Source organism: Camarhynchus parvulus, chromosome 19, assembly GCF_901933205.1.
Source record: "Camarhynchus parvulus chromosome 19, STF_HiC, whole genome shotgun sequence".
Classification (NCBI taxonomy): Eukaryota; Metazoa; Chordata; class Aves; order Passeriformes; family Thraupidae; genus Camarhynchus; species Camarhynchus parvulus.
The window spans coordinates 7,988,156-8,013,873 of NC_044589.1; the positions used below are offsets into that span (position 1 = coordinate 7,988,156).

Genomic DNA, 25,718 nt, shown 5'->3' on the forward strand with positions numbered 1-25,718 from the left:
ATGTTCAGGGATTACAGCTCCCAGATTTGCATATGGATATTGCTCAGGGCTGCGTTTCCTTATCTGTGGGCCGGATTGAGTGTGAGAGGATCGGCCCACCTTGAGTCGTTTTGGCACCAATCCCCCGAGGTTTTGGGAGGTTCTGGACCCGCGGGAGTTGTCCCTGGCCGGCCTCGAACACGCGGCCCCAGGGCAGCGCCGCGCTCACCGCCGGCCGCCAGGGGGCAGCAGCGCCGCGCTCGGCGCTCCCCGCCCGCTTCCGGCCCACGTGGGGCGGGCGCGCACATGGCCGCGGTGAGCGGGGCGGGGGCCGGGATGGGCAGCACCTGGGAGCTGCAGGGGTGGGAATGCTGCGGCGCTCCGGGGTCTCCTCGCCCTCTCCTGGGATTCCCCCGCGCGGCTCCTGCTCGGTGCGGGCTGTTTCTTCCTCCCACGGGCCCCACGCGGGTTCCCCTGTAGAGGTTCCCTGTCCCCGGGCGGGTATCGCTGCCGGGGTGGGGGCTGTGCCCGCAGCCCGCTGGGGCTCCCGGCGCTGAGCCCGCTGTCCCGCAGAACATGTCGCCGGACGAGGAGGATGTGCAGCGGCTCCTGATCCAGTTCCGCGATGAGGCAGGGGAGTGCCTGGGCTCCCCCTTCGACGTCCCGGTCACCATCACCCCGGACAAGCTGCAGCTGGTCTGCAACGCCCTCCTACAGAAGGTGAGACCCCTCCCCAGCTCCCCGGTACCCCCAGCCCGACCCGGCGCCGCCCCTCGCTACCTCACCTGCCTTTCCTCCCGCAGGATGAGCCGGTGCCTCTGGCCTTCTTCGTCCACGATGCCGAGATCGTGGCGTCGCTGGAGAAGACCCTGGCAGGGCAGAGCGTGGAGACAGAGAAGGTCCTGGACATCATCTACCAGCCGCAGGCGGTGTTCAGGGTGCGGGCGGTCACGCGCTGCACCAGCTCTCTGGAGGGACACACCGAGGCCGTCATCTCGGTGGCTTTCAGCCCCACGGGAAAGTACGAGGGTGTGGCTGCAGGCGGGGATCAGGGCAAGGCAGCAGCTGCCGTTGTCCTGTCCTGGGGACACTGTGCTGAGCTGTTCCCCCTCTCCCAGGTACCTGGCGAGTGGCTCTGGAGACACCACTGTCCGTTTCTGGGACCTGAGCACGGAAACGCCACAGTTCACGGCCAAAGGTGGGTGCTGGGGAGTGCCAGGAGGGCAGCCTGTGACCCCCTCCCTCATAGACCCCCTGACTGCCTGGGGGACAAGCAGGGCAGAGCCTGGTGCTGTCTGAGCTGGGACTGCAGCCTGGGGAGGGAGTAGCTCTCTTTGGCAAAGTGGAGAAAGAGGGGCTGGCCAGGAGGAGCACAGAGTGGCTTCCTGCTGGGACACCAGGGACAGGCCCAGCTCTCCACTCACCCACTCGTGCTCTCTCTCTCTGCCAGGTCACCGGCACTGGGTGCTCAGCATTGCTTGGTCACCTGATGGCAAGAAACTGGCCTCGGGCTGCAAGAACAGCCAGGTACACCTGGGCTTCCCTCAGCATGGGGCTGGGGGGGATTAGGGGTGTTTCTTGTTTCTTCAGGGGTGTCAGGGGGTTATCCCATTGTTTGGAGCAGAATTCCCATTCTCCAGAAGAGCTCTGTGTGTGGATGTGTGGTATTGCAAGAAGCCTCTCTGTGCCAGGCAGTGCTCTGGCATTGTCACCTTGGGGAGCTCTTGCTGCTGAGTCCTGCTCTCTTGTGGCAGATGCTTTTCCCTCTGTCCAGGAAAGAGTCCAGGCTTTGGATGTCTTCCTTGGCAGGCAGCTCCATCACGAGGGAGGTGTCTGGAGTGAGTGTGGGTCAGGGCTGCTGTTGGTGTGATCCAGCCGTGCAGCAGCAGCCTGGTTACAGTGTTCCCACACAGACACGGCCAAATTCCCTCTTGCGCAAATGTGAAAGCAGTTCAGCTCTCCTGTGGGGCAAAATTGGTGTGCTTGAAGTGCAGATATGCCTGGGGAAGCAGGAGTGTGTGTTCAATTGGGAGCTGAGCTCTGACCTTTGAATGGTCTGGGAGCAATGACAGCACTCATGGAGCTGCCAAAGTTGTGATGCCAATCCCAAGGAAATGTCGTGGGCCAGGGTGGTTCAGCCATGGTTTGGTGCTGGTCTGCCATTAATTGAACCCAGAGAGCTGCTTGTCCTCCTTTTCCCTATTTCTCCTAGGTTCTTAAGTAGGAGATGACTAATGCCTTGGCTCTTAAGATGAACATTTATGTAGAGAGAGAATCAACAAGAGAAAACCAGCATGTGTCCCACCCACAGCATCCGATAATCAGCAGCGTTTAGCTGTGGCTTTCACTGTGCTCTGCAAACACTCCCTGAGTTTCTGGCACGGGGCGGCTCTTTGGGGACTGTATCCTTTTTGAGTCAGATAACTTTGTAGCAGCAGTGTTGTAGGCAGGCAGGAGGTCAATCAGGTCTCATTCTTTTGGGTGTCAGCTGATTGCTGCAGGGATTTGGAAAGGCATCCAGCCCCCTTCCCCTGCTGCTGCCTGCGAGTGCAAACACGATGCCAAGGACACCTCTGCTTTCTAAATGGAGCTCCAACGTCTCTGGGATTCACATGATGTCTGTGGCCTGACGTGACCCTCGTGCTTCCTCTCTTGCCCAGATCTTCCTCTGGGACCCAGCCACTGGCAGCCAGATCGGCCGGGTGCTCTCTGGCCACTCCAAATGGATCACATGTCTGTGCTGGGAGCCGCTCCACAGGTAAGTGAAGGGGCCAGCTCAGCCCTTCCCCTTTGCTCCTGTGGAAAAGAGCAGCCTGACCTGAAGGGCATTGCTCCTGTTTGCCTTTCTCCTGTTACGGTAAAAAGCCCATGTAGAACAGCTCTCAAGGTGAGCTGAGAGCCAGGAGTCCCAGCTGCTGCTCACAGTCCCTGGGAGTTGCTGGGGAATCACTGCCAGGCTGTGTCTCTTTTCTCCTGGGAATAAAGACACACCTGCCTGTGGAAAACACTGCTTTTGTGGTGCTGGACAAACACTGATGTGCTGAGGTGGGAGCAGGGAAGCTTTGTGGTGTCCAAGGGCAGAGCACTCCTTTCTGCTCTCCTGATCCTGCTGGCCTCTGTCATCCTGTTTGTTTATCATCAGGGATGATTAACTGTACAATCCCCTTATCCCTTCGATCAGCTAAAGCTCCCTCTGGGAGAGGTGGGTGGAAGGGGACAGTCGTAGCCATTAATCCAAGATGTTACAGAAATAAATAAAAAAGAAAAAGGGCCCCTTCAGAGCAGAGCCCTTCAAATTGAATTTGCCAGTAGGAAGCTCCAGCTATTTGCAGACAATTAACTGGATTAGCAAAAAAATGATTGTAAGGAAGATGAGGAAATGGGGAGAGAGACATGACCCTGCCAGGACTGCAGTTCTCTTTCTTCAGCCAGTTCCAGTGCAATGGAAGGGGCCGTGCTCTTCCTCACTGCTGGTGCAACCATGCAGAGTGATAAAGATGTGCAAAGGACAGAGGGGCTGTGGCTGCCCTGTCCTTGCTGGGTTGTGGCCAGATGTGTTCAGTTTGTCCCCTGAGCCACAATGGATGTGGATGGACAGAGTTCCTTTCAGCCCTGTCAACACAACAGCACTCTGTCCACAGGCTGGAGATGAAGCATGGCAGAGGCAGGGGAACATCCAACACATTCCCAATGCCATGGATCTGTGCTCCCTGTGTGAGGCTGATCCCCTGCCCAGGGCTCTCTCCAGCCTGTGCCCAGGGAAGGTGCCACTTTGTGGTGACTCGTTAGCCAGTGGGTTAAAGTTGTGCAAGCAAGGTCACTGCCAAGGCCTCAGCTGCCAGGTTTACCCTGGATTGATTTCTCCAATGTGCAGCTCAGGAGTTGGTTTGGAGAAGGCATTTGTCTGCCTCTCCCCTGCCTTGTGAGACCTTGTTCCCTGTAGATCAGTGCTCTGCCCCTGTCCGGCCTCTCTCTGATCTTAAGGCAAAAGAAAGTTGCATTTTATTGCCTGCTGGACCCTTGAATCCTCTGGGGCTGGTGGGGAAGTAGCTGAGGGGAGCTGCACAAATGGATTTGATCTCTTTGCCCAGAAACCCAGAGTGCCGTTACCTGGCCAGTGCCTCCAAGGACGGCAGCATCCGCATCTGGGACACGCTGATGGGCAGGTGTGACAAAATCCTCACAAGCCACACGCAGTCCGTGACCTGTGTGAAGTGGGGGGGCGATGGCTTGCTCTACTCCTCCTCCCAGGACAGGACCATCAAAGTCTGGAGGAGCCAGGATGTAAGTGAAGGACTGTGCTTGGGCTGCTGGGCACACTGTGGGGTAGCTTTGCTCTTCCTGGCACAGCTTGTGCCCTGAAAAACAGAGCTGCTCTATCTTCTGACCTGTCAGACCTGTTGCTTGGCACCATTTGCAAGGGGTATCAGCTGTTGTGTGATGTTTTCATCCTTAAGAGCATTAAATGGGGCTAAAAGCTGGAAACATCCCTGCAGCAACCTGAGCTGATGGGTGTTGTGCAAGAGAAACCGATTCCTGAAGCTCAACAGTGTTCTGTCTTCCCTGCTTACTTAACCTGCCTGCAGCTGGTTTGGAAAGTTTGGGGTGTGTCCCTGCAGCCTGGTGGCTGTGTCCTGTCCCTGTCTGAGGGTGGCTCTGTCCCCAGGGTGTCCTGTGCCGCACGCTGCAGGGCCACGCTCACTGGGTGAACACCATGGCCCTGAGCACCGACTACGTTCTCCGCACCGGCGCCTTCGAGCCGGCCGAGGCCACCATCAACCCCCAGGATGTCAAAGGCTCCTGTGAGTGCAGCACCCACCTTGGAGGCTGGGGGAGAACTGGTCATGCTGGAAGTCAAGATTTTTCTTGCCCATGCCAGGGTGGAGCAGTTTGGGGGATGGGGAGGTCACTGGTAAATTGAGCGGTCACAAATGCTCCTGCTAAACCCGCAGAGCCAGGATTGGAATTGGCATGACAAGGTTTAAAATTTCTTTTCATCTAAGGATTGCCAATCTCTCTTTCACCCTCTTTTTCCCTTTTTCAGTGTCAGAACTGAAAGAGAGGGCACTGCAGAGGTACAACCAAGTCCGGGTAAGTCCCTTTTGTCCCTGCTGTCACTGGTGAAAGCAGTGGACACCCCAACACTGGTGTGCTTCCAAGCTCTCCACACCTGGCTTGTACAAAACTTGGGCTCTTTCATCCCTTTTTCAGGGCCAGGAACCAGAAAGGCTCGTCTCGGGGTCAGATGATTTCACTCTGTTTCTTTGGAGACCAGCAGAAGACAAGAAGCCACTGGAGAGAATGACAGGCCACCAGGCATTGATTAACCAAGTCCTGTTCTCACCAGACACCAGGACAATCGCTAGTGCTTCCTTTGACAAGTCCATAAAGCTCTGGGATGGTAGGACAGGAAAGTGAGTTGGTTTGTTCTGTTAGAGGTGGTGCTGCTATGGAGTCTGTGTGTAATGCTCTGGGCACACAGGGCTGGGCCCCAGTGCATTGCCAGCAGCTCCCTGGCATGTTCAGCATCTCTGTGGCCTCAACTCATACAAGGCCACTCTGCTGCTTCTGCGTTTTTCTGCCCTTGGGAAGTCTTGTCTGGCTTTTCTTGTGTCAGGGTGTCTGTGCTTGGCCCTGTGTGTGCAGCCCCACTGTGACTCAGCCACAGCACTGCCTGGCACCTGTTTGCACACCCTGTTGTTGCAGGGTCAGTTCTTCGGGGCAGGCGCAGCTGTGGTGGGTTGGGATGTTCCACTCCAGTGATCTCCTGAAGATGTGTGTGTTGGGAACTGGAGACTGACCCAGTTTAAACAGTTCTTGTGCCAGAGAACAGCTTGTTCTGGATGATGCAAATTCTTGTAGTTACAAGTAGTGCTGTTGGTGTTTGGATGCTCCTGTAATCCAACTTTTAACTTTCAGCTGCAGTACTGGTGAGCTCTTGGAGGCAGCAAACCAACCTTAAAGCTCATGAGCTTGGCTTTCATGTCAGTGATTTTAAAGGTCCTTCTAAATCTGGGCTGCTCAGCCAGTGATGGAAGGATACACCTGTGCAATGAGGCTGAAGTGTTGCCTGCTGGATAAGGGTCTCTTGTCTGAGGGGGTGAGATGAGGAGGCATCCTCTAGAAGGTTCTGAGCCCACTTGGGAGAGTTTTTGGATGGACTCTGTCTAGCAATTGACTGCCTGGAGTGTGCTGGGCATCCTGTGACTGTGGTGGATAAGAAACATGAATGCAAAGGCAAGTTTGGAACAAAGCCTGCTGCTCTGACAGCCTGTCCTTGTGCCCAGGTACCTGACGTCGCTGCGGGGCCACGTCTCGGCCGTGTACCAGATCGCCTGGTCAGCCGACAGCCGCTTGCTGGTGAGCGGCAGCAGCGACAGCACCCTCAAGGTCTGGGATGCCAAGACAAAGAAATTGGCCATCGATCTGCCCGGCCACGCGGATGAGGTGAGCTACCTGCTGGGGCTGAGGGGTTTGGGAGGCAGCAGTGACCCCTCCTCCCAGCACAGGTGACTGATTTCCATCACACCAGGTGTATGCAGCGGATTGGAGCCCGGACGGACAGAGGGTGGCGAGCGGAGGGAAGGACAAGTGTTTGCGGATGTGAGTAACCTGTTTGTCCACGAGGATTTTGCAGCTACTCCGTGTGTCCCTCAGAGCCACAGTGCCCTTGCAAAGACCTGTGTGTTTAGGGCATGATCTCCTTGCAGAGAGCACTGTGTCAGATCCCAGCTGGGAGACCTGACCTCTCTCAGGGCAGGAGCTGTAGCTGGGAGATAACTAGAAAGCAGAGCCTCTCCAGCCGAGGGGGCTGGAATTTGACTCAGGATGAAATTTGACTCAGATATTTTGACTCCTGGAGAGGGAAAGGAACAGTTGCACCAGCTGGTCCGGTCTTCCTTTCTGACCTTCTTCCCTCTCCCAGTTTATGCAGACAAATTCCTGGGAGCTGGTTGCCATTTGCCTGTGGCTGGTGACCCCAGGTCCCTGTGGTGCTGCTCTTGCCTGGTGCCTGCTGGGCCCTGGGGCAGAGCTGTGCCCCACCACAGGGACACAGCAGCTCTTTCCCTTTCCAGATGGCGTCGATAGGAGCAGTGACATGGAGCTGCTGGTCCTGCCCTCAGCACAGTCCTGGGAGATCTCCACGGTGATGGACTGAAGAGATTGACCCAGACATGGCTCTGTGTTCCCGTTGACAACTCTCCCTCTTGGACTCTTTCCTTATATTTATTTAAGGAAATTTTAATTTTAGTTCTTATTAAGAGCTGTGCATTGTAGGATGATTTTCTTTGAACATCGCAGGAGGGGTATCTCATCTGCCTCCATCTCAACTGGCTTTTTATTGGAATTTCAGCCTCACAGTAGCCATTGTCCTGAAAGGGGCAGGCAAAGGGTGGATACTGCTCATGCCCTTTCCTGCTCTTTGAAGAATCTTGTGGAGAAGAGGGTTTTAGTGGGAACAGAGAGGGTTGTCCTTGTGTGGCCTTCAGAGAGAAAAAAATGGGAAAATTCAGCACATCACTCCATTGCAGAATTGTGCTTGGCTGCATGTCTGGGACAAAGATCTGCTGAGAATGAGGACTTGGGGCTTCTCGTTATTCCAGTAAGGTTTTGCCTTTCCACACAGCCTCATTTCCCTGTGGGCTGTGCTGAGCATTATCTGCCAGTGATCCTCTGCATCCACAGCAGATCACTCCTTGGCTAATCTGTTCAGGGTGCAACAGGCCTGGACTTCAAATGACTGCTGGAGCTGTGCTGAGTTTTCAGGTTTCAGCAGCCCTTGGGAATGGGAAAATGAGAGTGAACAGGGGAGAGAGTGTCCATTTCCCATCCACCACTGGCTCAGGGGGAAGGAAGGATAGGGTGGGGAAGAATGGAGCAGGAATTCTGTGTGCCACTTGTCCCTTGCCCTGGATACGTGCTGACAGCAGGGCTGAGACAGACACAAAAAATAGCAATACTTCCATTGCACAGGGCTGACTCCTTCTGGAATTTCTCAAATGCATTTACTTGCCCAGTGGGTGAGAGGGATTCACACTGTCAGCTGGGTATTTGTAAGTTTGCTGATGAACCTTTTTATCAGTCAATTCAGGCTTCCAGCCATCATGAGGTGAATAGACCTGGACTAAGTGTTTATTGCCAGGATGCTTATGAAACAGAGAAAATCAAGATGTGGTTAATGAGGAGCAGAAATTATACTGTCAGATTTAGTTGCAGTGGGTTAGCATGAAGGTCAAACATTCTCCATAGCCCTCATATGCAGTGATTACTACAACTCAGAACAGGAGTTTGGGTCTCAGATGCTTCCCAGCTGCAGAAGATGCATTTTAGGAACTTTATCCCTGCTGGCAGGACTGCTTTGGAGAATTAAGATTGTGCAGTAATGGCCTTTTGCTTGTCTGCAAGTGTTCATGTGAGCCAAAGGTTGGAACAAAGGGTTAAATCTTTAATATGATTGAGAAGACAATCTGTAGTTCCTGTGGGTGTCTCCTCCTGCCAGCCAAGCCAGCAGGGATCTATCTCTATGGGATCTTTTGGGAAGAGCTCAGTATCCCATACATGCTCTTTCATTAGGGTGCTTCCTCCAGCTGGTTCCTGCTGACAGTGAAGGCCAGGTGGCATCTGTCTGCATAAAGAAAACCTTTTGTAATTCACTGAGGTAAATGTGGGACAGGGTGGTTTAAAACCAGCTGATAAGTCTGCCCTTGGGGAGAAGAGGAGCAGGTCACTGGTAACAGCCAAGAAGCCTGCCTGGTTTCCAAGTTTTTTGGGGTTCTTGTGCTAAAGGAAAGGACCCACCCTTGGGAGTTCAGCTGTGTCCCCAATTCTGACTTGCTGCAAGCGGCAGCTCCTGGTTGCAAGTGACTCTTCCTGAGTGAAGAATCATTCTCTGCTGCCTTCCCTGGAGTTCTGCTCAGGGTCACTGTGCCCTGTCAATCCATGGTGTATTTTGTGTTGGAGGCAGGGATGTATCAGAGCTCAGGGACACGATCCTGCCTGTGGGAACTAGGCCTGGCTGTGCATGTGTGTAGGTGTACCTAAAATAGCAGTGTACCTTGCCCACTAATTTCCAAACCAAAGTAATCACTGTGCCCTTTGACCATGCTCTTGCCATCCCTTCAGACTCCGCTTCTGTGACATAAGGCCTGATTAGAACTCACCTTTCTAATGCTGGAGCAGAAAGGTTTTCCAAGGGGAAGTGAGATCTCTTGAAGAAAGAGAGGGCCTTGCAACAAAGTTCACACTAAAATAAGCTCTTGGCCTTAATCTTCCTGTGATCTGATAGCAGGTAGATTTTTGAACCACGCTCTGTGATGGCTTTGCATGTAAACCAAATTGTATTTTCTTATCTAAGCATCTGCTGCTATTTTTACCATTCATACAGCACCAGCCTCCATGCATACTAAGAGCTGGCCCTGCTCCAGCTGTATTCCTTAGCAATTCCTGACACTCCTCCCTCCCAGTTTTATTTGAATGCAGCATTTCCCGGGCCTGGCTGCAGTCAGTGCCTGCTCAGGCTCTGGGGAAGGAAGAGCTGCTGCCCTTCCCTCCCGAGCTGGCTCTGCTTGGCAGGAGCTGCAGTGAGCTCGTGACCTCCCTGCTCCGCCACGCTGGGGATGGGAGCTTTAATTAGCTAATTTGGGCAATTGCAGATGCAAATTTGGGTTGATGGTGTTATTAATGGGGGAGATGTTACTTTGTATTAAAGGACAAATCTAGGAGGTAGGCTGGAGCTTTGTGATTGTTTTTCTGGGATCAGCAGCACCACCCTTACAGAAAACCTACTGAAATGCCTGAGCTTTTCCAGTGCTGTTTGATAGGAATCCTGGGATCTGCTTCCATGTTTCAGTCCAGTTCCTCCTGAGTTACTCATTAAGCATCCCACACAGGTTTTCTTACCACAAGGGCGTTATTTTTCACTGGTAATACAAGAATAATTTTAAGCATAGCCAGAAACTGTCCTGCAGAGCCCTCTGACACTTTCTCCTTTAAAAGCTCAGCTGATGCCACCATTAATTTTGTTATAAATCCCAATGGAGGACAGTAGTGATAAGGACTGGGAAGTGTGCCAGTCCTCTGAGGAAGGTTTACCTGTCTAATGAAATCCTGAGTGTGATGGAGGCAGGGAAGGAAGGATATGGTAAGAACACCTGGAGTGAAGTTGATAGCTCTGAGGTGAGCAGGATGCTGTCAGACTCCTACCTAAGTGAGGCCTTAAAATCCATGTGAAAACTCCTACTTGGGGCTGTGTCCTGCTTATCCATGCAAGTGGAGTGTGTGTTGTGTTCCCTGGGTCCTTGGAGCCACATGTTCCTGTCCTGTTCCACTCAGATGATCTCTTGAATATTTTCCCAGATCTGTAATTTAATTTCCATGTGCAAGTTTATAGCCTGGGGAGAGAGAGAGACAAGAAAAATCTTTCAATGAATAGGAAGAAAATGAACTTCATTCATTGTTCTGCATGAAAAGTAGGAAAAGCAGCCTTGTTCTGCTTTTTTTTTTGGGTCAGCCCAGGCGTTATTCAGGTGATGTTTCTACCTCAGGGCTGCATTTTGGTGGTGTAGTATGGCAGAGAAGGGCTTGCTGTGAAGTCCATTAGTACTTTTGAGGATGAAAAGTGTTAAGAAAACTCAGGGCAGTGATGTCTCTGTTCTGTGGAGCTGCTACCAGATGAAAGCATCCTTCTCTGCACTCAGACAAGCAACCTGGAAGTTGCTAATTCCTTCCTAGATGTATTGCTCTTGTGAAGAGAAGTCCTGGCTCACAACTGAGGGGCTAATTTGAAGCAAGGTGGTGCAGCTGGGAAGGAGCCCCAGAGCCATCTCCAGTACTGCTGTTTTGTTTTCTTCCCTCTGTGAATGGCGGTTGCACAACTGTGGGTTGCTGGTGGTCTCTCAGTGGGCTGCAGCTCCTGCAGAGTGGGATGTTAAGGATGAACCAACCCAGGACAGAGTGCTCCATGGTTTTGAAGGATCACTGGGGTGGATCAGGAAGGTGCACTGGATGTTTTAGTGCTTGGTTGGAGCAGAGCACACCCCGGGTGCTGCAGAATACAGGTAAATGCTGGATATCCCTGTGTGGAAGCAGCACGAGCTCCGTAGGGTTATCCTGCATCCTCTCCCAACATCTCCGGCAACGAGGCTCCCTTTGGGAAAGGTGAATCCAGCCCGTTCTGCCTCTGAACTCTTCCAGCACCAGAAACAAGTGAAGGTGCTGTTTGTAGGTTCTTTGTGGTGTGGATGCTGGAGTTACCGACACGCAGCCGCCAGTCACGGACCCAGCTGGGAGGAGTGACCCGCATGCAAATCCCGCAGCCTCCAGCGAGCGCTGCCGGAGCCCTCGGGTGCCGCTGGGATCCCAGCGCAGGGTGTTTTGTTATTCCGGTCAAACCTCGCTGCCGCTCCTGGCTGTTTGTCCTTGCTGTGCCGAAACAAACCTGCTCCAGGGCTCCAGCACCATTAGGAGGACAAAAGGACGTGAGGCAGCGCTGCTGCCGAAGGGAAATGTGTCGGGAAATGTGTCTCGGTTCGCAAGTGTGATGCAGATTGGGTGGCTTAGTCATGGCTGTTGTGACTTTAATCTGCTCAAAAGGCATCTTCTGAATGAATTTGTTTTTCAGCTTCCCTAGAATGTAGCTTGTGACATTGATTTTGGGGTGAGGATACACGTTGAGGCTGGGAGGATTAATACTGAAGTGAGAATTGGTGGATGGCAATAAACAACCGGTTCTGAGGGAAATTATTTTTATGAATCAGAATATTTAACACATGGAGGCTTGTGGGCTTTTTCCTGGTTTAAAGGGACACTGTGAAGCATATCAGAAAGTGTCTGTTACTACCAACACTTTAATTTATGATTAACTTGGCATATTTTTACATCTCATTTATTCTTTCCACAGGGGTGTTCTGAGCTGTTGAAATTATTGTCCAACTTCACTTTCTGGGTGTTGTTTGTTAGGGTAGTGCCATGGGTGGATTTTGGGTGGGGGCTCGAAATTTCACCAAATAAAGGGGGGATTCAGTTTTGAGGGGTTTTAAAGCCCTCACAAAAGAAATTTCTTAGGATTCCTCTGATAGCTTAAAATGTCCTTCATAAAACTGTCAATCTTTCCTTAAGAATCTCTTGCTGGATATTTTTTACATCTCAGTTCATTGTCTGTGGAGAAGTCTTTAGCTGAGGAGGTCCTGACATGGCACACAGCTCCTGGTTTGGAGCGTTGGAAAGCCAAGGGAGATAAGTGAGGAATGGGGAGAGGCCCAACTGCAGAGCTATTCACTCAGTCTCTATTTTGATCTGGTGACACTGAAAGCAGAGCCTGGGTCACGTCAGGGAAGGGACAGCACAGCTGTGTGGGGTCAGAGGGGTCACACCCTGCATCCACTGGGGATATTGGGGATACTGGGGAAGTCTGAAAGGGTCTGAAACTGGGATGTGGAGGTGGTGTGATGGAGAACATGGGAAGAGAGCAGTGAGGAATGGAACTCAAAGGAAAGGAGCACAATTATGTGAACCTGGAGGTGAAGGTCAAAGGCTCCATGTGACTGTTGTTCGGTGGCTGGTTGGGTTTTTTTAAATGTTTGTACGTGCTGTAAACAGCTCCAGGCTGATCTAAAAGTGCTGGGAGGCAGGGGCTGTAAATTACAGGCGTTGTTCTCCTTATAAAGGGAGCAAACAACTCCAAGTGTCTTTGGCTCACGGCACTTTGAATGCCTGTTCCTCCAGTGCCTCTCCATTCATTGAAATTCCTTGTTTCAGGTTTGAGGGAGAATCTTGCTCACTACTGGAGCAGGGATAGGGCTGAAAGTGTGTGACCTGGAGCAGGGACAGGGCTGAGGGTGTGTGACCTGCACGTGCTATGTAAGCAGTGCCACTGCCTTGGAAACCTGGGATGATCCCATACCTGACTGTCCCAGCTCTTGTCCTGTGCAACTCCGGTCCTCGCTCTTCCCCTGGTGGCTCCCTCAGCGTTGTCCTCACTGGCGGGTGCGCCTGAGGCGGTTGAGGGAAGGGCTGAGTTTGGCCTCTCTGCCCCGGCGTGAGGGCCAGGGTGGGCCCAGGGGCCTGGGTCACTGAGAAGACGACCAGACCGGCCCCCCGGAGCCCGGGCGAGACGGGTGCGGGGCCGGGGAGGGCTCGGCGGGGTCCCCGAGCGCTCGGGGCAATGGCCCCGCCCCGGTCCCGCTCTGAGGCGCTGGCGGCGGAGGGACCGCCAGGTTACCCGGGGTGAGGCACTCTTTGGCCGCCGGCGGAAGCACCCGAGCTCCCGGGCCTGCGCACTGCGGCCTATAAGAGGCGCGGGGCGGTGCAGAGGGCCGGGCACTCGCAGCCGGGGCTGGCCGAGTGCGGATCTCTGTGGAGGAAGTGGTGGAGCGGCAGGAGCCCCGGGAGGCGCTGGCGGCCTGAGAGACCCCCGTCCGCACCCCTCACTGCTTCCTCGCTTCTTGCGAGGGCTGCGGCGGCGACAGCGACAGCCATCCCCGGAGCCGTGGGCCGCGCCTCCCCCCGCTTCGCTGGATGCTCTGGGGTTCGGTCCCTGAGCGGGGCCGCGGCGCTGGCAGCCCCCGCTGTGGCGGGGACATGGGGCTGGGCAGCGGCAGGGCACGGAGCCCCCTTCCCCGCTGAGAAGGCCCCTCGTCCCGGCGCCGATGCTGCGCTGTCCCCTCACACCCGACCCCTGAGATTCCCCTCTTTCCCCTCCCCATGCCCGACGGAGCCCCTCGCCTCGGTGACGCCCTGCAGCAGCCCCGCCGGCCCGGGGGTCTGCGGCGCTATGAGAGGAGCTGCCCCCGCCGCCGGGGGCAGCCAGGACCGGGGCAGGCTCCCACCCCGCCGCCGGCTGCCGTGAGGCGGCTGTAGCAGGAGGAAGAGCCCCTTTGTTTTCCCTCCGTCCTTCCCGGGGGCTTCATGCCCCGCTGAGGGATGATGGAGGTGGTGGGGGACTTTGAGTACAGCAAGAAGGACCTGATAGGACACGGAGCCTTTGCTGTGGTCTTCAAAGGTCGCCACCGCAAGGTAAAATAAACAGCGACGGGCTTCGCCCGCAGCCGGAGCGGGGCTGGTTACACAACCCGGGGCCGACAGGAGCCCCTCGGGTGGGTGACAGCTGCGGTGGTGGTGGGAGGGTTGTGTCCTCTGCGGAGTTTTGACGTGGTTTGGGAGAAAAAAGAGCCGAAGGGAGGTGCGGGCTGGGCTGCGGCCCGCGGCTGCCCCGCGGCCCTGAGCCGGGATCCGGCCCCGGCATCCATAAAATCTTTATTTTTTCCTTTCCCTCGACCCCACCGGCCTGTCCGCGGTCCCACCGCTCCTCCCCTCTCCCTGCCTTAGCGGCGAGGGGAGAGTTGCAGCTGTAGGGGAGGCTGAGCCCTTTGTTTGTAGAGAGGGTCATGTTTATCTCGCTGGATAACGAGGGATCTAATGGAAAATTGTCTCCTTTGGGATTGGCTGAAGATTTCTTAAATTCAGAGGTGTCTGGTTTCCTGGCGTGACTTGCTCATCGCCCCGGATATTCATAGTTACGTTATGGTTTCTTGATGCTGGGAGTTTATTCTGGTGCCTAAAGAGCTTTGCTTTCCAGAAAACAGCCCTTGAGATTTAGCATTTTGGAGGATTAAGGCAGTGCTCAGGGCTTGGAGAGGCACGGTGCAGTGATTTTGGGGTTAAAAAAAAAAAAAAAAAGGAGAAAGGGAAACGGAAACTTTAAAGGCCAATGGAGGTGCTCCCACCTCAGAAATAAATAGTTTATTTTTGGATAATATATAAATAGACAATATATAAGCTTGCTTAAAACAGAGGGGGTTCTGTGCAGTTTTCATCTGCAGAGTATAGAAAAGCTGAAAATGAGAAGTCCTTAAAGGACAGTAAAAGTAACTTGATCATTGTGAGATGTGTAAAAAAGCAGATACATAGCACTGCTACCAAAAAATAAATGGAATAAGTTTACTTGGGTTTTATTTTGTTTTGTTTTTAATGCATTGGAATCCATTAAAATGCAGTGTAGCCAAAGCTGGATTTTAATACCTGTGGAATGAAATAGTTCTTGATGGTGTCACGTGAGGGAGTAATAACTGGTGGGTAGAAGAGGGGTGATCTTGCAACTTTTTCTCTGTGTTTTCCTAGATAGTTGTTAGAGGATGAAGTTTAAAAAAAAAAAGTAAACTAACACTACTTTTTTTGTTCACTTCCAGAAAACTGATTGGGAAGTAGCCATAAAGAGTATTAACAAAAAGAACTTGTCGAAGTCACAAATCCTACTTGGAAAAGAAATAAAAATCTTAAAGGTATGTTAATTTGCACTGATTTTTAAAGCTGCTTTGCTTGAAAAGGAAAAGAGACTTCTGACCTAGTTCATTCCAGGTCATGGGTGGTGTCACAGTAATTGCTGCTGTGATGTTTCTTTGTTAGGGATCCAGAAATAAAAATACTAAGGAAAACGGAAAAAAAATTAAATCTTTAGTTCTGGAAATATCTCAGAACAGGTTGTGAGCATGATTTTGCAGTTAAAAGTAGCACATTGATGTGGAAACAGTCTCTGGGCTTTGCTTAATGCACACGTGGAATAGTTTGTCCTTCAGGATGGCCAATGGGGCACCTTTTTCCAGCATATTGTAGCTGAGGGTGAAGCATCAGTCTTTGATCTTTCTTCATCTTTTTTGCTCAAAGCTGCCTTGAAAGCTGAAACCAGTGAGCTGACTTTAATTCCTGAAGCAGCTGCCCACTTCTGACTTGTGATAATTGCCTTAAAATGTGGAGTGTGGCTCTAGCAGAGGAAGTGTAATGGAGCATCTTTCAGTTTTTCAGTGTTATTTTATGGAAACTTCTCCTTGGGTGGTCATTTAGCATTCCCTGCTCCCTGAATTTCACATCTCATTTCACACAGCTTTGCAGTAAGACTGAGTGCTGCTTTCTTCCCATGTTCCTGAGCTTTTTGAGATACATCAGTACTTTATATACTATTATATACATATTATACTCTCATTTATTTATTAAATACCAGAATTAGTGTTGGGTGTATTAGTGTGCTGCAAGTACTTAACAAACAAAAGTTTTTTGAGCAGCTACAAATAATTCATGAGCTGTCCCCTTATTTAATGTTATTTGGTTTGATTTTCTTTGTATTATAAAAGTAAGGTTGATTTGAACATGATCTAGTTGGTTACTTCACTAAGCAAGAACTTATGTAAGAGTAGAAAATTAAATCTTGTCAGTTTTCAGTGCTCATTAGAGGATCTTCTGCTCTGGTACTTTCTGTACCAAGTAATTGACATAAAGTTCTGGAACCAAATGTTTTTATGACCTCTCAAGATATTGCCTAACTTCCTTATCCTTTAAATATTGTCTAAACAACTGGGATTTCCTCTAAATTCCATCTGATCATCTTAAAAAGACTCTCTTTGATTATCACCAAATCAGCATTATCAGCAAATTCAATTAATAATAATAATAGTAGTAATACTAATAACCTTTTTCCATAATACAAATATTTTGTTTTACAGGAACTTCAGCACGAGAACATTGTAGCTCTTTATGATGTCCAGGTAAAATATATTTTGGTGCCTTTTTAAAAATTAATTTATGAAAATCTAATGAATGTATATCATGTATGCCAACTAGAAGATTTTGAATGGATCTATTTTGTTGCTGTCATCAATTTGGAATTCAGCAAAAACAAGAGCAGCATCTTGGGGATCTGTGTGACAAAGAAATGTGGTGTTCAGTCCTGTGTCAGTGAGGAGGAACTGAAGGAAGCAGAAAACCACAGTCACATGTATCTCTTGCCTGTGTGTCTAGAAGGACAGGGTATAGTGAAAAAAGCCAAGCAGGCACTTGGATCTTTTCAATTAAATTCCTTCAGATTGTCTTCCTGTTTTTATTGCCTGATGAGGTGGAGGAGTTGCTCTGCAGCCTGTCTAGGGGAGTGTGTTCTGCTTAGGAAGTACATTTTTGTATCCTAAGGCCTGCCAGTGTGGAGCAAAGCTAAATAAGACATGAGGCAGCTCATGCAGCCATTTGTTCTGCTGGAATAAGAACTATACATTTATCTCCTGGGCTCATGCCTGATTTTAAATACAGAGTTACACTGTTAAAAAAAAAAAAATTACTGAGAAGCACCTTTGGGGCATTGCATAGTCAAAGCAACACAAAATAGAGATTGTGACATTCAGTCCTTCCTGTCTTTACACATTCACATGCTAAAAGCTTTCAGTTTGTGTGGATTTGTATCTTTTGCTATAGAAATCTGTGTTCATGGAATATAAATTAGGTGAGTTCAGGATTTCTAGGGCTGTAGGACTCAAGTGACTTTTGGTACAAAGCTGAGATGTTCATGTGGCAGCTGACTGTGCATCAAAACTTCTAGGTTCAATCTGGAGACTGTTTTTCCTGGATCTTGACTTCAAAATTCTTAATTTTGAATGATGTTATCTGCTCTGAGAGGGAAAGTATTGTCTGTTGTGCTTCTTGACAAGACCAGGTTTTCCTGAGCATTGCTAAGTGGAAATAATCTCTCAGCATCCTAAATTTAGTATGTCCAGACATCTCAAAAGCAACTGGAATTGTTGACTGAGGGTGTTGGTGTGTGAGTAAGCAGCTGAATTTCAGATTTATCATTTACAGTTGTTTGTACATGAAGGTTCCTTAGTCAGCTCTGCAGCGCAGTGTGGGGGTAGTGGAACAGTTAGGTGTTCTGATGGTTTAACATCTGAGCTTTGGAGAGATTCTTGTTGTTTTGGTTTATGCACAAGGAAAGAGACTCCAGAATCCTACAGCATTCTATGGTTTCTTTAATAACTTTCAGGCTTTTCTGTTCTGCCCCAGGAAGGGGTGACAGGATTTCTTAAATGATCAGTGCTGCTCCATTTGAAAGAGGGATGTTGCTGCTTGTCACCAGCTATTGTGTTTAAATAAAATGAGCAGTTAAAGAGAAGGGCAAACCTGTGTCCTGTACCTTGATATATTTCAGATACATTCATGGCAAACACAAAGCTTGGCAGCAGGAATTGCTTTGCAAAATATGGTATAAAGAGTGTGCCACTTGCACAAATAAGCTTTTCTCTTTCTGCTGTGTTTGTGAAGTGGCAGACATCATTAACTTCTGTGATTACATTTAATTTATAACCCAGCAAGAATGAACACTATGCAAGGCATTCACATGTCTAGTAGGCTGTTACACCTACTAATTTTCTGTAGCATTTCATGTTCTAGCATGTGCTGCCCTTTTTGTTTGCCAGGGTACTGTGAACATGATGATACAATCCAGCAGATAAGACTTCAGGATTTCAAGCTATTTCTAAGTTTACAGAAGCTATTTTTTTTTTCCTCAGTGCTGGAGCCAGTGGAGTCTGTGTCACAGTAGGAAATTCTCAGTGTGAATGGGAGTCTGTTTTATTTTTGTAGTTCTGTTGGGCTGAAGCTTTTCTTAACCTTAGACAGTTTGAAATAAGAAAATGCTTCTGTTTCAGATGCAGTCTTACAGATCATGTAGCTGAATAAGTCAAGAGCTGATTGTTGCTCTGAGTTTTCAGATGGAAAAGATGGTGTGCAATGAAAGTGGCAAAACTAAGTGAAGAAAGTGTAAATTGATTGTGATCCAGAATAAATACTTTCACATCTCATAATAATAAATTAATGACAGTACTTTAGATTAAAGCTGTAAACCTGCATAGCAATTAGGAATGCATCTATTGAGAATAAATGTACAGTTATTATTTTATATATTGCAAAAAGCTTCATTTGGATTGACTCCCAGGAAGTAGTTAAATTCCTTCTCCTCCATGTCTCTTCATTTATGGTTGTGTTCCTGTTGCATGACCACTCACACAAGTCAGCATAATAAAGACAGATACACCATGAAGGTTTTAATTAAATCCAAGCAGAACTTGTGGGCCATTCTGCTGATTGTGCATGAACATTTTCAGACCTTCTCCAGTGCTCACCCTTCATCTCCTGGGAATACCATTTGATATGTTATTAGTGTGTCTGCAGTTCAGTTACTAGAAGTGCCCATTTGTCTGGAGCCACACCCCAGTGAACTGCTGTGTGTTAATGGTGGCATAAAAATGTTTTGTTCTGCAGCCAGCAGGATAATTGCCCTTGATTTCCATGAGGTGGACGTGCAGCTCTGGCAGGTTTGAGCTGCAGATAAGCATTTTATGTAAGCAGAGCACTCCACTGCTCTTGGTGCCACCTCCCAGGGCTGGGGAGCTGCACACACCAGGGTGTGGAGGCCATGGTGCTAAGGCTGAGGGAACTTGTAGAGATATTTAAATAAAAACCCTCCATCTGGGAGAGACAAATGTTTTTCAGCAGTAGGGCTCTGGAAAATAGCTCACCCCTACAAGTGAAATGATTTTTTTTGTGAAATCCTTAAAAAACCTCAGATATGATAGATGGATAGCAAAAGAGACACTTTTCACTTATCTTCTTGGGCAAGTGTTTGATTATCTGTCATTCAAGAATAATCTCCCAAATCTCTAAAATGGTTTAAGGATGCAACTCTTTTCCCATGGCAGTGCTGTGGGATGTCATTCATCCTGCAAAAGAAAATCAGTCTTGGATCCTGTTAATTGGAGGAGTGGAGCCACTGTTTCTCAAAAGCAAAAGGAATCTAAAATAGCCTCTAATTTACCAGTGTAGAATACACTGAGATCCGTGGATAAAGTATTCCACTGAAGTGGAATGAAGGTATCAGTAAGTTATTTGGAATGTTCTATATTTAGGACACGAGTTTACAGTTTTGTGCAGTTCATGATCCCAAATGTGTGCTGAGTAGAACTAATCTCTTCCCCAGTGCCAGACAGTGCCTGTTTTAGCAAATAATTTAATTCAAAACATCTCTAGAATGTCAGCCCTCAGAGTGAAAGCCTGTAATGTATCTTGGAGATAGCATTTTAGGAGAGTGAATTAATGTCCTCACTGCATGGAGTCTGAAGTTTGCTATTTGAACAGTAGTTTAGGGAGAACTAATTTCTGGAGTGTTATTGGAGAAACAGTATCTGGATAAAAATGGTTTCTTGTCTTAGCTTGTTGGTACAGAGCAGACAAAAAACCTGCAGCTGCTTCTGCTGTCCTTGGAAGCAGAGAAAGCCAGTGGGAATGGAGCCAGAAATCCTTCTGGGACCTTCAGCTCAGCTTTGTTGTACACACAGAGCCCAGGAGTTCTTACCAGGGGTGCTGAGGGGAGGAACTGTTGTTTTAGCAGCAGGAATTAAATACTTCTGGTTTACCCAAGGACTCCAGTTGGTCTGGTGCTATTGCATGTGTTTCTTGAGATATTTGCTGCAGGCATCCTGTGTGTGCTCCTGATCTCAGTGTCTCACAGCTTTCATTGCCTCCACACTCCCAGCAGAACAGAGAGTGTCTCAACGTCTTTATTTTTGTTCCCTCAGCACCTTGCTTAAGGCCTTTGTGTTTGTCAATATCCATCCCCTGTGTCTGTGTGGAAATAATCATATGAGAACATGCTGTTCAGATAAAAGAAAAATCCTGCCCTGTAGCAACTGTAAAGGTTTTGAAGCTCTACCTGGCAGCTGATGCCAGCTGCAAGGTTGGTTATGACAGTGCAGGAATGATGCCAGTGGAAATGCTGGAGACAACCAGGGTTAGAATTTGTTGTGACCCACAGAACCAGAGTTGGAGTTACTACACAGGCCTTAGCTTACCTGCTGTGCCTGGATCCTGTAATTTGAATTTCAGAACTGTTTCAGAAGAGTTACTACACAGTCTTTTGCTTACCTGCTGTGCCTGGATGCTGTAATTTGAATTTCAGAACTGTTTCACATGATTTTTTAGTACAAATGTGTGCTGAACCTTTGTGCTGAGAGCAGCTGTGCCTTTCCTTGGTGCTGGGCAGCAGAGCAGCCTCTTTCCCCACCTCCCCTCTATTGGGTAAATACAGCATTTCACTGACAGCAAATGGATGATCCAGTTCTTGTGGTGCATTTCTCCATGGCTGATTGCTCTTTTATGTGAATAATTGGCAGCATGCACCCTGTTTGAATCCTACAGGCACATGTCAAGTGACATTTAGTCTGAGATTTAATATTTTGTCAGAATTAACAAAATGTTCAGTCTGAACACAGAAGTTGCTGCTGTGTTGCACTCACAAAGTAAACCAAGAAAGTCTAATACAGAGAGAAACAGCCTTTAAAAGATCTGGACCTGTCCTTTTTCACTATATCATTAGAATTTTTGCCAAATGTATTTAAGGCCAAAAAAAAAAGGTGTGTTCCTGGCCAAAAAAATTATATCCAATATAGCACAAATGAACACAGCAGAGAATTAATCAGATAACAGCAGTGCACAAGCTGTCAGGTTAACTCTCCTTCTTTGGGGACTCTCATCATAAACTGCAATGAAATCAAATCTGCAGACTTGAAGTGAAAACTGAGTAACTATTTGCCACAATTTCTGCTTTGGGAGCTCACTCAGCTCCTTGCAGACCTTCAGCTTGTTCTAAAGGAGGACTTGTGAACCAGAATGAAATCCAGGGAATGTTTCTGCCAGTACTCTAGGGATCTAGCAAAAGCTCTTGGAAGTAACTATGGATGTTTTGACTTCTTTTTCAATTAATGTTTTTTTAAACGGAACTACTTTGCTGAGACTGTGATTCAAGTTGAATTTTGCATCCCCCAAGACAACTGGTGGAATCCTTGGATTAAAACATAGCAAATTTTGGCAAATATGTTGCCTTTTAACCTCTTTCTCTTAGGTTTATCTGTTTACCTTTCACATTGTAAATTGGTTTCCTATTAGCCTTTGCTTGCAATTAAAACCTAGATTCAGAATAAAAAGGAGCAAAAGTAGGTTTTTATCAAGAAAACTTTCAGCAGCAAAAAAAAAGTGTTGCTGGGCAGAACTGGTAATTGTTGCAACACAGCTGATATTTGTTTTTCTTATTTATCTAGGTAGAAGTGTAGGTCAGAACAACTCCAGCTGCACTAATTTTGTGATCTGTACATCAATACAAATTGCTGAAAGCTTTGTTATCTGTTTCAAGAGGCAGTTTAAAATAACTTGCTAGGTCAGCTTTATTCCTGAATGTTAGATCTGAAACATGCTGGTTTTCTAATCTTTCCTTTTTGAGCACTTTGCTCTGCATAGCCAGTCAACAGAAATCACCAGTCTGGGGAATGTTGATAGGGAGAGCTTTATTGTTCAGCAAAATAATTTAGAAGGGCAAAATATATCTCCAGAACTGTCTTGTCTGTTCTGAATGTATTCCCAAAATGGAGATCACATTCCCAGTCAGGCTGGCCAAGAACTGTAAGGCAAAATTTGAGCAGCTCTGAAGGGTTGAACAAGTTCAGCTGTTTTGAGCTAAAGCTTGTGTTGGTGGGATATTGAAAAGTGTTTGGTTTTGAGTTCAGCTTGGGACAAGTTGTGGTTGGGGAGGTTGGTATCAGTTCTGTGCAAACCATTACTTCCTCACTATGAATTGGAGAGGACTTTTGAGTCTGGGAAAATGTCTTTGTGGGATCTCTAATCTGCTCTGCTGATTCATTAAAAAGGGATTTTCTAAGCTACATTAAGGAATCATGCTCTGCTTCTTACTGGGACTTTACTTGGTGACTTGATTTGTTATTTTTCATCAAGAATATACATTTTAAAAAAAAAGATGAGTAATTCTATTTGAGGGCAATCCAGTATGGTCTGCAGAAATGAGTTTCAGAACAGGTGAAGGCTAGTACAACAGGGCAAATCATCAGCTCTGTGTTTTTGAAGAGCAGTTCATTTGAGAGGACTTTGTTTCCAAGGGAATCCAACAAACACATCCTCTTAGTTCTGTGATGATTAAATGTAATAAATGTCTGTCATGAGCTGAGCATTACATGCTGCCCTAAGCTGCTGGTTTTGTGCACTGGAGGCTCTGACACCGTGGAACATCTTTGTGATTCATGGGATTGCAAAGCTGGGCTGGAAATCCAGGAGCTGGGCTGCTTTCTTGTCACTGGAGAATGGGCTTTTTGTGCTGCCTAGTTGGGTTCTTCTGCTCCACATCAGAGCTATCCTTTAAGTGAAGTGATCCTCAGTTGGCAGAATTTTCAGTTTGATAAATTGGGATCTCAGATTCCTAAAAGACAGCTTCTGTCTTGGAAGGTGTTGTTGCAAAGGAACAATGCAGAAAGGAACAATTATATATTTCCAGTAATTTGCAAAGCAAATAATTACTAATGGGGTTTTTTTTTTTTGCTTTGCTGTATGCACTGAGGTTTTGAGGTGTTTGTAGGAATGTAAATTATGGTTCATGTTGGCCACAGCTATTGCAGAAACATTGAACAATTGAGGCTTCCTGAAATGTGATCTGCTGCTGCTTTAATATTCTATATTGGTTGGAGTTTGCCTGCCATTCCCAGCAGATTTGACTTATATTCCTAGAAATTTGATTTCTTCGAAGCTAATTTCCAAATGTAAACAAATCTACAAAATGTCCTTGATGTTTTGGGCTGGAAAGAACCTCAAATGCATTTCTGTAACACAGACAGGAGTGACTAAATGCTTCCCAAAAGTGAAGCAGGCTAATACAGCCTTGAATTAACCTTAAACCAGCCAGTTCATCTTGAACTGTAATTATTTCCATTATTTGGAGTTGTCTGGATGTCAGTGTCTGTGATGGGCTGTGCCATCCCTGAGCTCTGCTGTGTTTAGGGGTCATTGGTTTCTCTAGCCTGGGCTCATTTTTGCTTTTATTTCTCTTTTTCAAGCTTTCTAACATAAGCTGTTAGTGAGCCCTTGCCAATGGCACCTTGGTGGTAATTCTTGCCAGAGTGGTCCAATGGAGCATCTGCTGAAGTGTCAGTGCAAGCACAGGGGAAGGTGCCTGAGTTCACAGCGTTTGTTTTGCTGTGCAATGTCCCTTTTGACTTCCTTGTGACACTTTAGCAGAATTTAGTCAGACTGTCTGCAGTCCCACTTCCCACTGGGGCATGTGCCTGGCCCTGTCTGGTGCCATCTCACTTTTTTCCTTCAACTGCCTTAAAAAAACCCATATTTTCCCTCAATCTGTCAGCCCTTGTTTAAGTTTATTTTTAAAGGGAAAGGGGGATAACACACTGTGTAACTAAAAGCATCATCCTGTTTACTGTACACTTCCTTTAGTTTCCTTCCAGTTCTCTTTGTGTTCTTTCCTTTCAATCTTAATCAGCTCAGAGGGAGAAAAAATACTTTTGCTTTATAAAAACTCTCAGAATCTTCAGCTTTGTAGGACCAACAGAACTGTCTTATGCAGGAGACTGTGGAAAACAATGTTGATTATTATCACAGACAGGTCAGGCCTTTCTTCCCTCACACAAAATAAATATTTGGAAACAGGATGAACGTTTTTGTTACAGACAGGCTGAAGCACGGATTTATTTTTGTAACTGGATTTGTGAAGTGTGTAGGTAATCTACAGCAGAAGTTGGGCAATCTGTCTTTCAGGAACTTTTCCCCAATTACAAGAGAGGGAATTCAGGTTGCAGAGAGGTCATGGGAGGTGAGTGCTTTGGAAAATCTGAGGAGGATGGACAGAGCTCCCAGCTCTGCCCTGAGGAGCATGGCAGGGATGTGCTGCTGCCAAGGGCTCACTCAGGGAGAACTTCATGGAAGTATTGCCTGGTGGTTTTATGGTTTTGCATATAAAAATATTTTTGGAAATGTAAAATATCTCATAGTGAAAAAATCTACATTTTTGCTATGCTCTGAAACAGTGACTTTAAGGTGTCTCAGTGATGGGAAAATCCCATGTTACACTTGGTTAATGCAGGTACAGACTTGGTATTCTCACATTCTTAAATCACTTTTCTTCTCCTCTTTTAGGAAATGCCCAATTCTGTCTTTTTGGTCATGGAGGTATGTGTTAACATGTATGTTTCTGGTTGTTTTAAAGACTTTTAGACAAAACTATTCCTTTACACAGCTACAAACTAACCATGGCTTGCTAAAACAAACTATTTTGAAAAGGAATTTATTAATTTCCTATGCCCCATTAAATTTAGCAGCACTGTTTGTTTCATAAATTATTCAGTTTCATGTTATGATCCTGTAAGTATTGATGAAAGGTGACACCTCAAATTATTAATTACAAATAATTGACAAAACAATATTAAGGCAAACAGTTGGAAGGGATCTAATTTTCATTTAAAGATTACAAAGTAGCAATGATGTAGCAGGTGTTTCAGTGCTTGTATTTTAAATAAAACCCTTTGTTTTTAACAGTACTGCAATGGTGGGGACTTGGCAGATTACTTACAAGGTAATTGATTACTGTATTTCCCTATTATTTTGCTTTATGTGTTTATATTCTGTATTCCTCACATCCATTGATGTTTCTCTGAGATTTTTTGCTTCTGTTTTAAATATGGGTAAATGAATGTGATAATAGACAGAAAATGCTTTTTTATTTTTTGCCACAGCTGAATGTAACATTCCCTTATTTGTCAATGAGGGAGAAGCTGTAGTTAACCATCAGCAGCATGCTGAAAAGATGTGTGGGTTTCTATTTCTAAAACTACATTTTGGGGGTTGTTCCCAGTGTTTTGATTCCACCTGTTTTTCTTTTCCAAGATGTGAACTTAAAACCACTGATTGACTTATATAATAATGCTCTGAAAAAGAGGCAGTGCTGGCTTAGGAGAGATTTTTCATGGCTCTGCCCAAAGTGAGGACAGAATTTCTAAATCATGACAAATGGATTCTTATTCCAACCAAAATTTTGAGCAGAGATGTTAATCTTCATATTTTTCATGATGAAAATATTCTACTTG

General features: G+C 47.5%; 2 protein-coding genes across 3 annotated transcripts in view; both read left to right on the forward strand.

The window, feature by feature from the left end:
• The first annotated feature begins 262 nt into the window (after positions 1 to 262).
• On the forward strand, positions 263 to 7,557 carry NLE1 (notchless homolog 1). 2 transcript variants are annotated; one of them, XM_030962904.1, is made up of 13 exons: positions 263 to 294; positions 553 to 699; positions 783 to 1,000; positions 1,098 to 1,177; positions 1,430 to 1,506; positions 2,640 to 2,737; positions 4,071 to 4,263; positions 4,646 to 4,781; positions 5,024 to 5,070; positions 5,191 to 5,393; positions 6,267 to 6,426; positions 6,512 to 6,582; positions 7,056 to 7,557. In XM_030962904.1, exons 1-13 carry the CDS (start codon positions 286 to 288, stop codon positions 7,066 to 7,068), a joined length of 1,452 nt encoding a protein of 483 aa, XP_030818764.1. In that variant the 5' UTR covers positions 263 to 285; the 3' UTR covers positions 7,069 to 7,557. The 2 variants fall into 2 exon arrangements, with proteins under 2 accessions (XP_030818764.1, XP_030818762.1); XM_030962902.1 differs by lacking the exon at positions 263 to 294 and adding an exon at positions 311 to 410.
• A 5,747-nt stretch (positions 7,558 to 13,304) lies between these two features.
• The window catches only part of ULK2 (unc-51 like autophagy activating kinase 2), a 36,952-nt gene continuing 24,538 nt past the window's right edge, over positions 13,305 to 25,718 (forward strand). Inside the window, exons 1-5 of the mRNA XM_030962499.1 lie at positions 13,305 to 13,992; positions 15,165 to 15,257; positions 16,473 to 16,514; positions 24,772 to 24,804; positions 25,171 to 25,207. Coding sequence (XP_030818359.1) covers positions 13,900 to 13,992; positions 15,165 to 15,257; positions 16,473 to 16,514; positions 24,772 to 24,804; positions 25,171 to 25,207 — 298 coding nt within the window. The 5' untranslated portion in view covers positions 13,305 to 13,899. The remainder of the gene's footprint in view (positions 13,993 to 15,164; positions 15,258 to 16,472; positions 16,515 to 24,771; positions 24,805 to 25,170; positions 25,208 to 25,718) is intronic.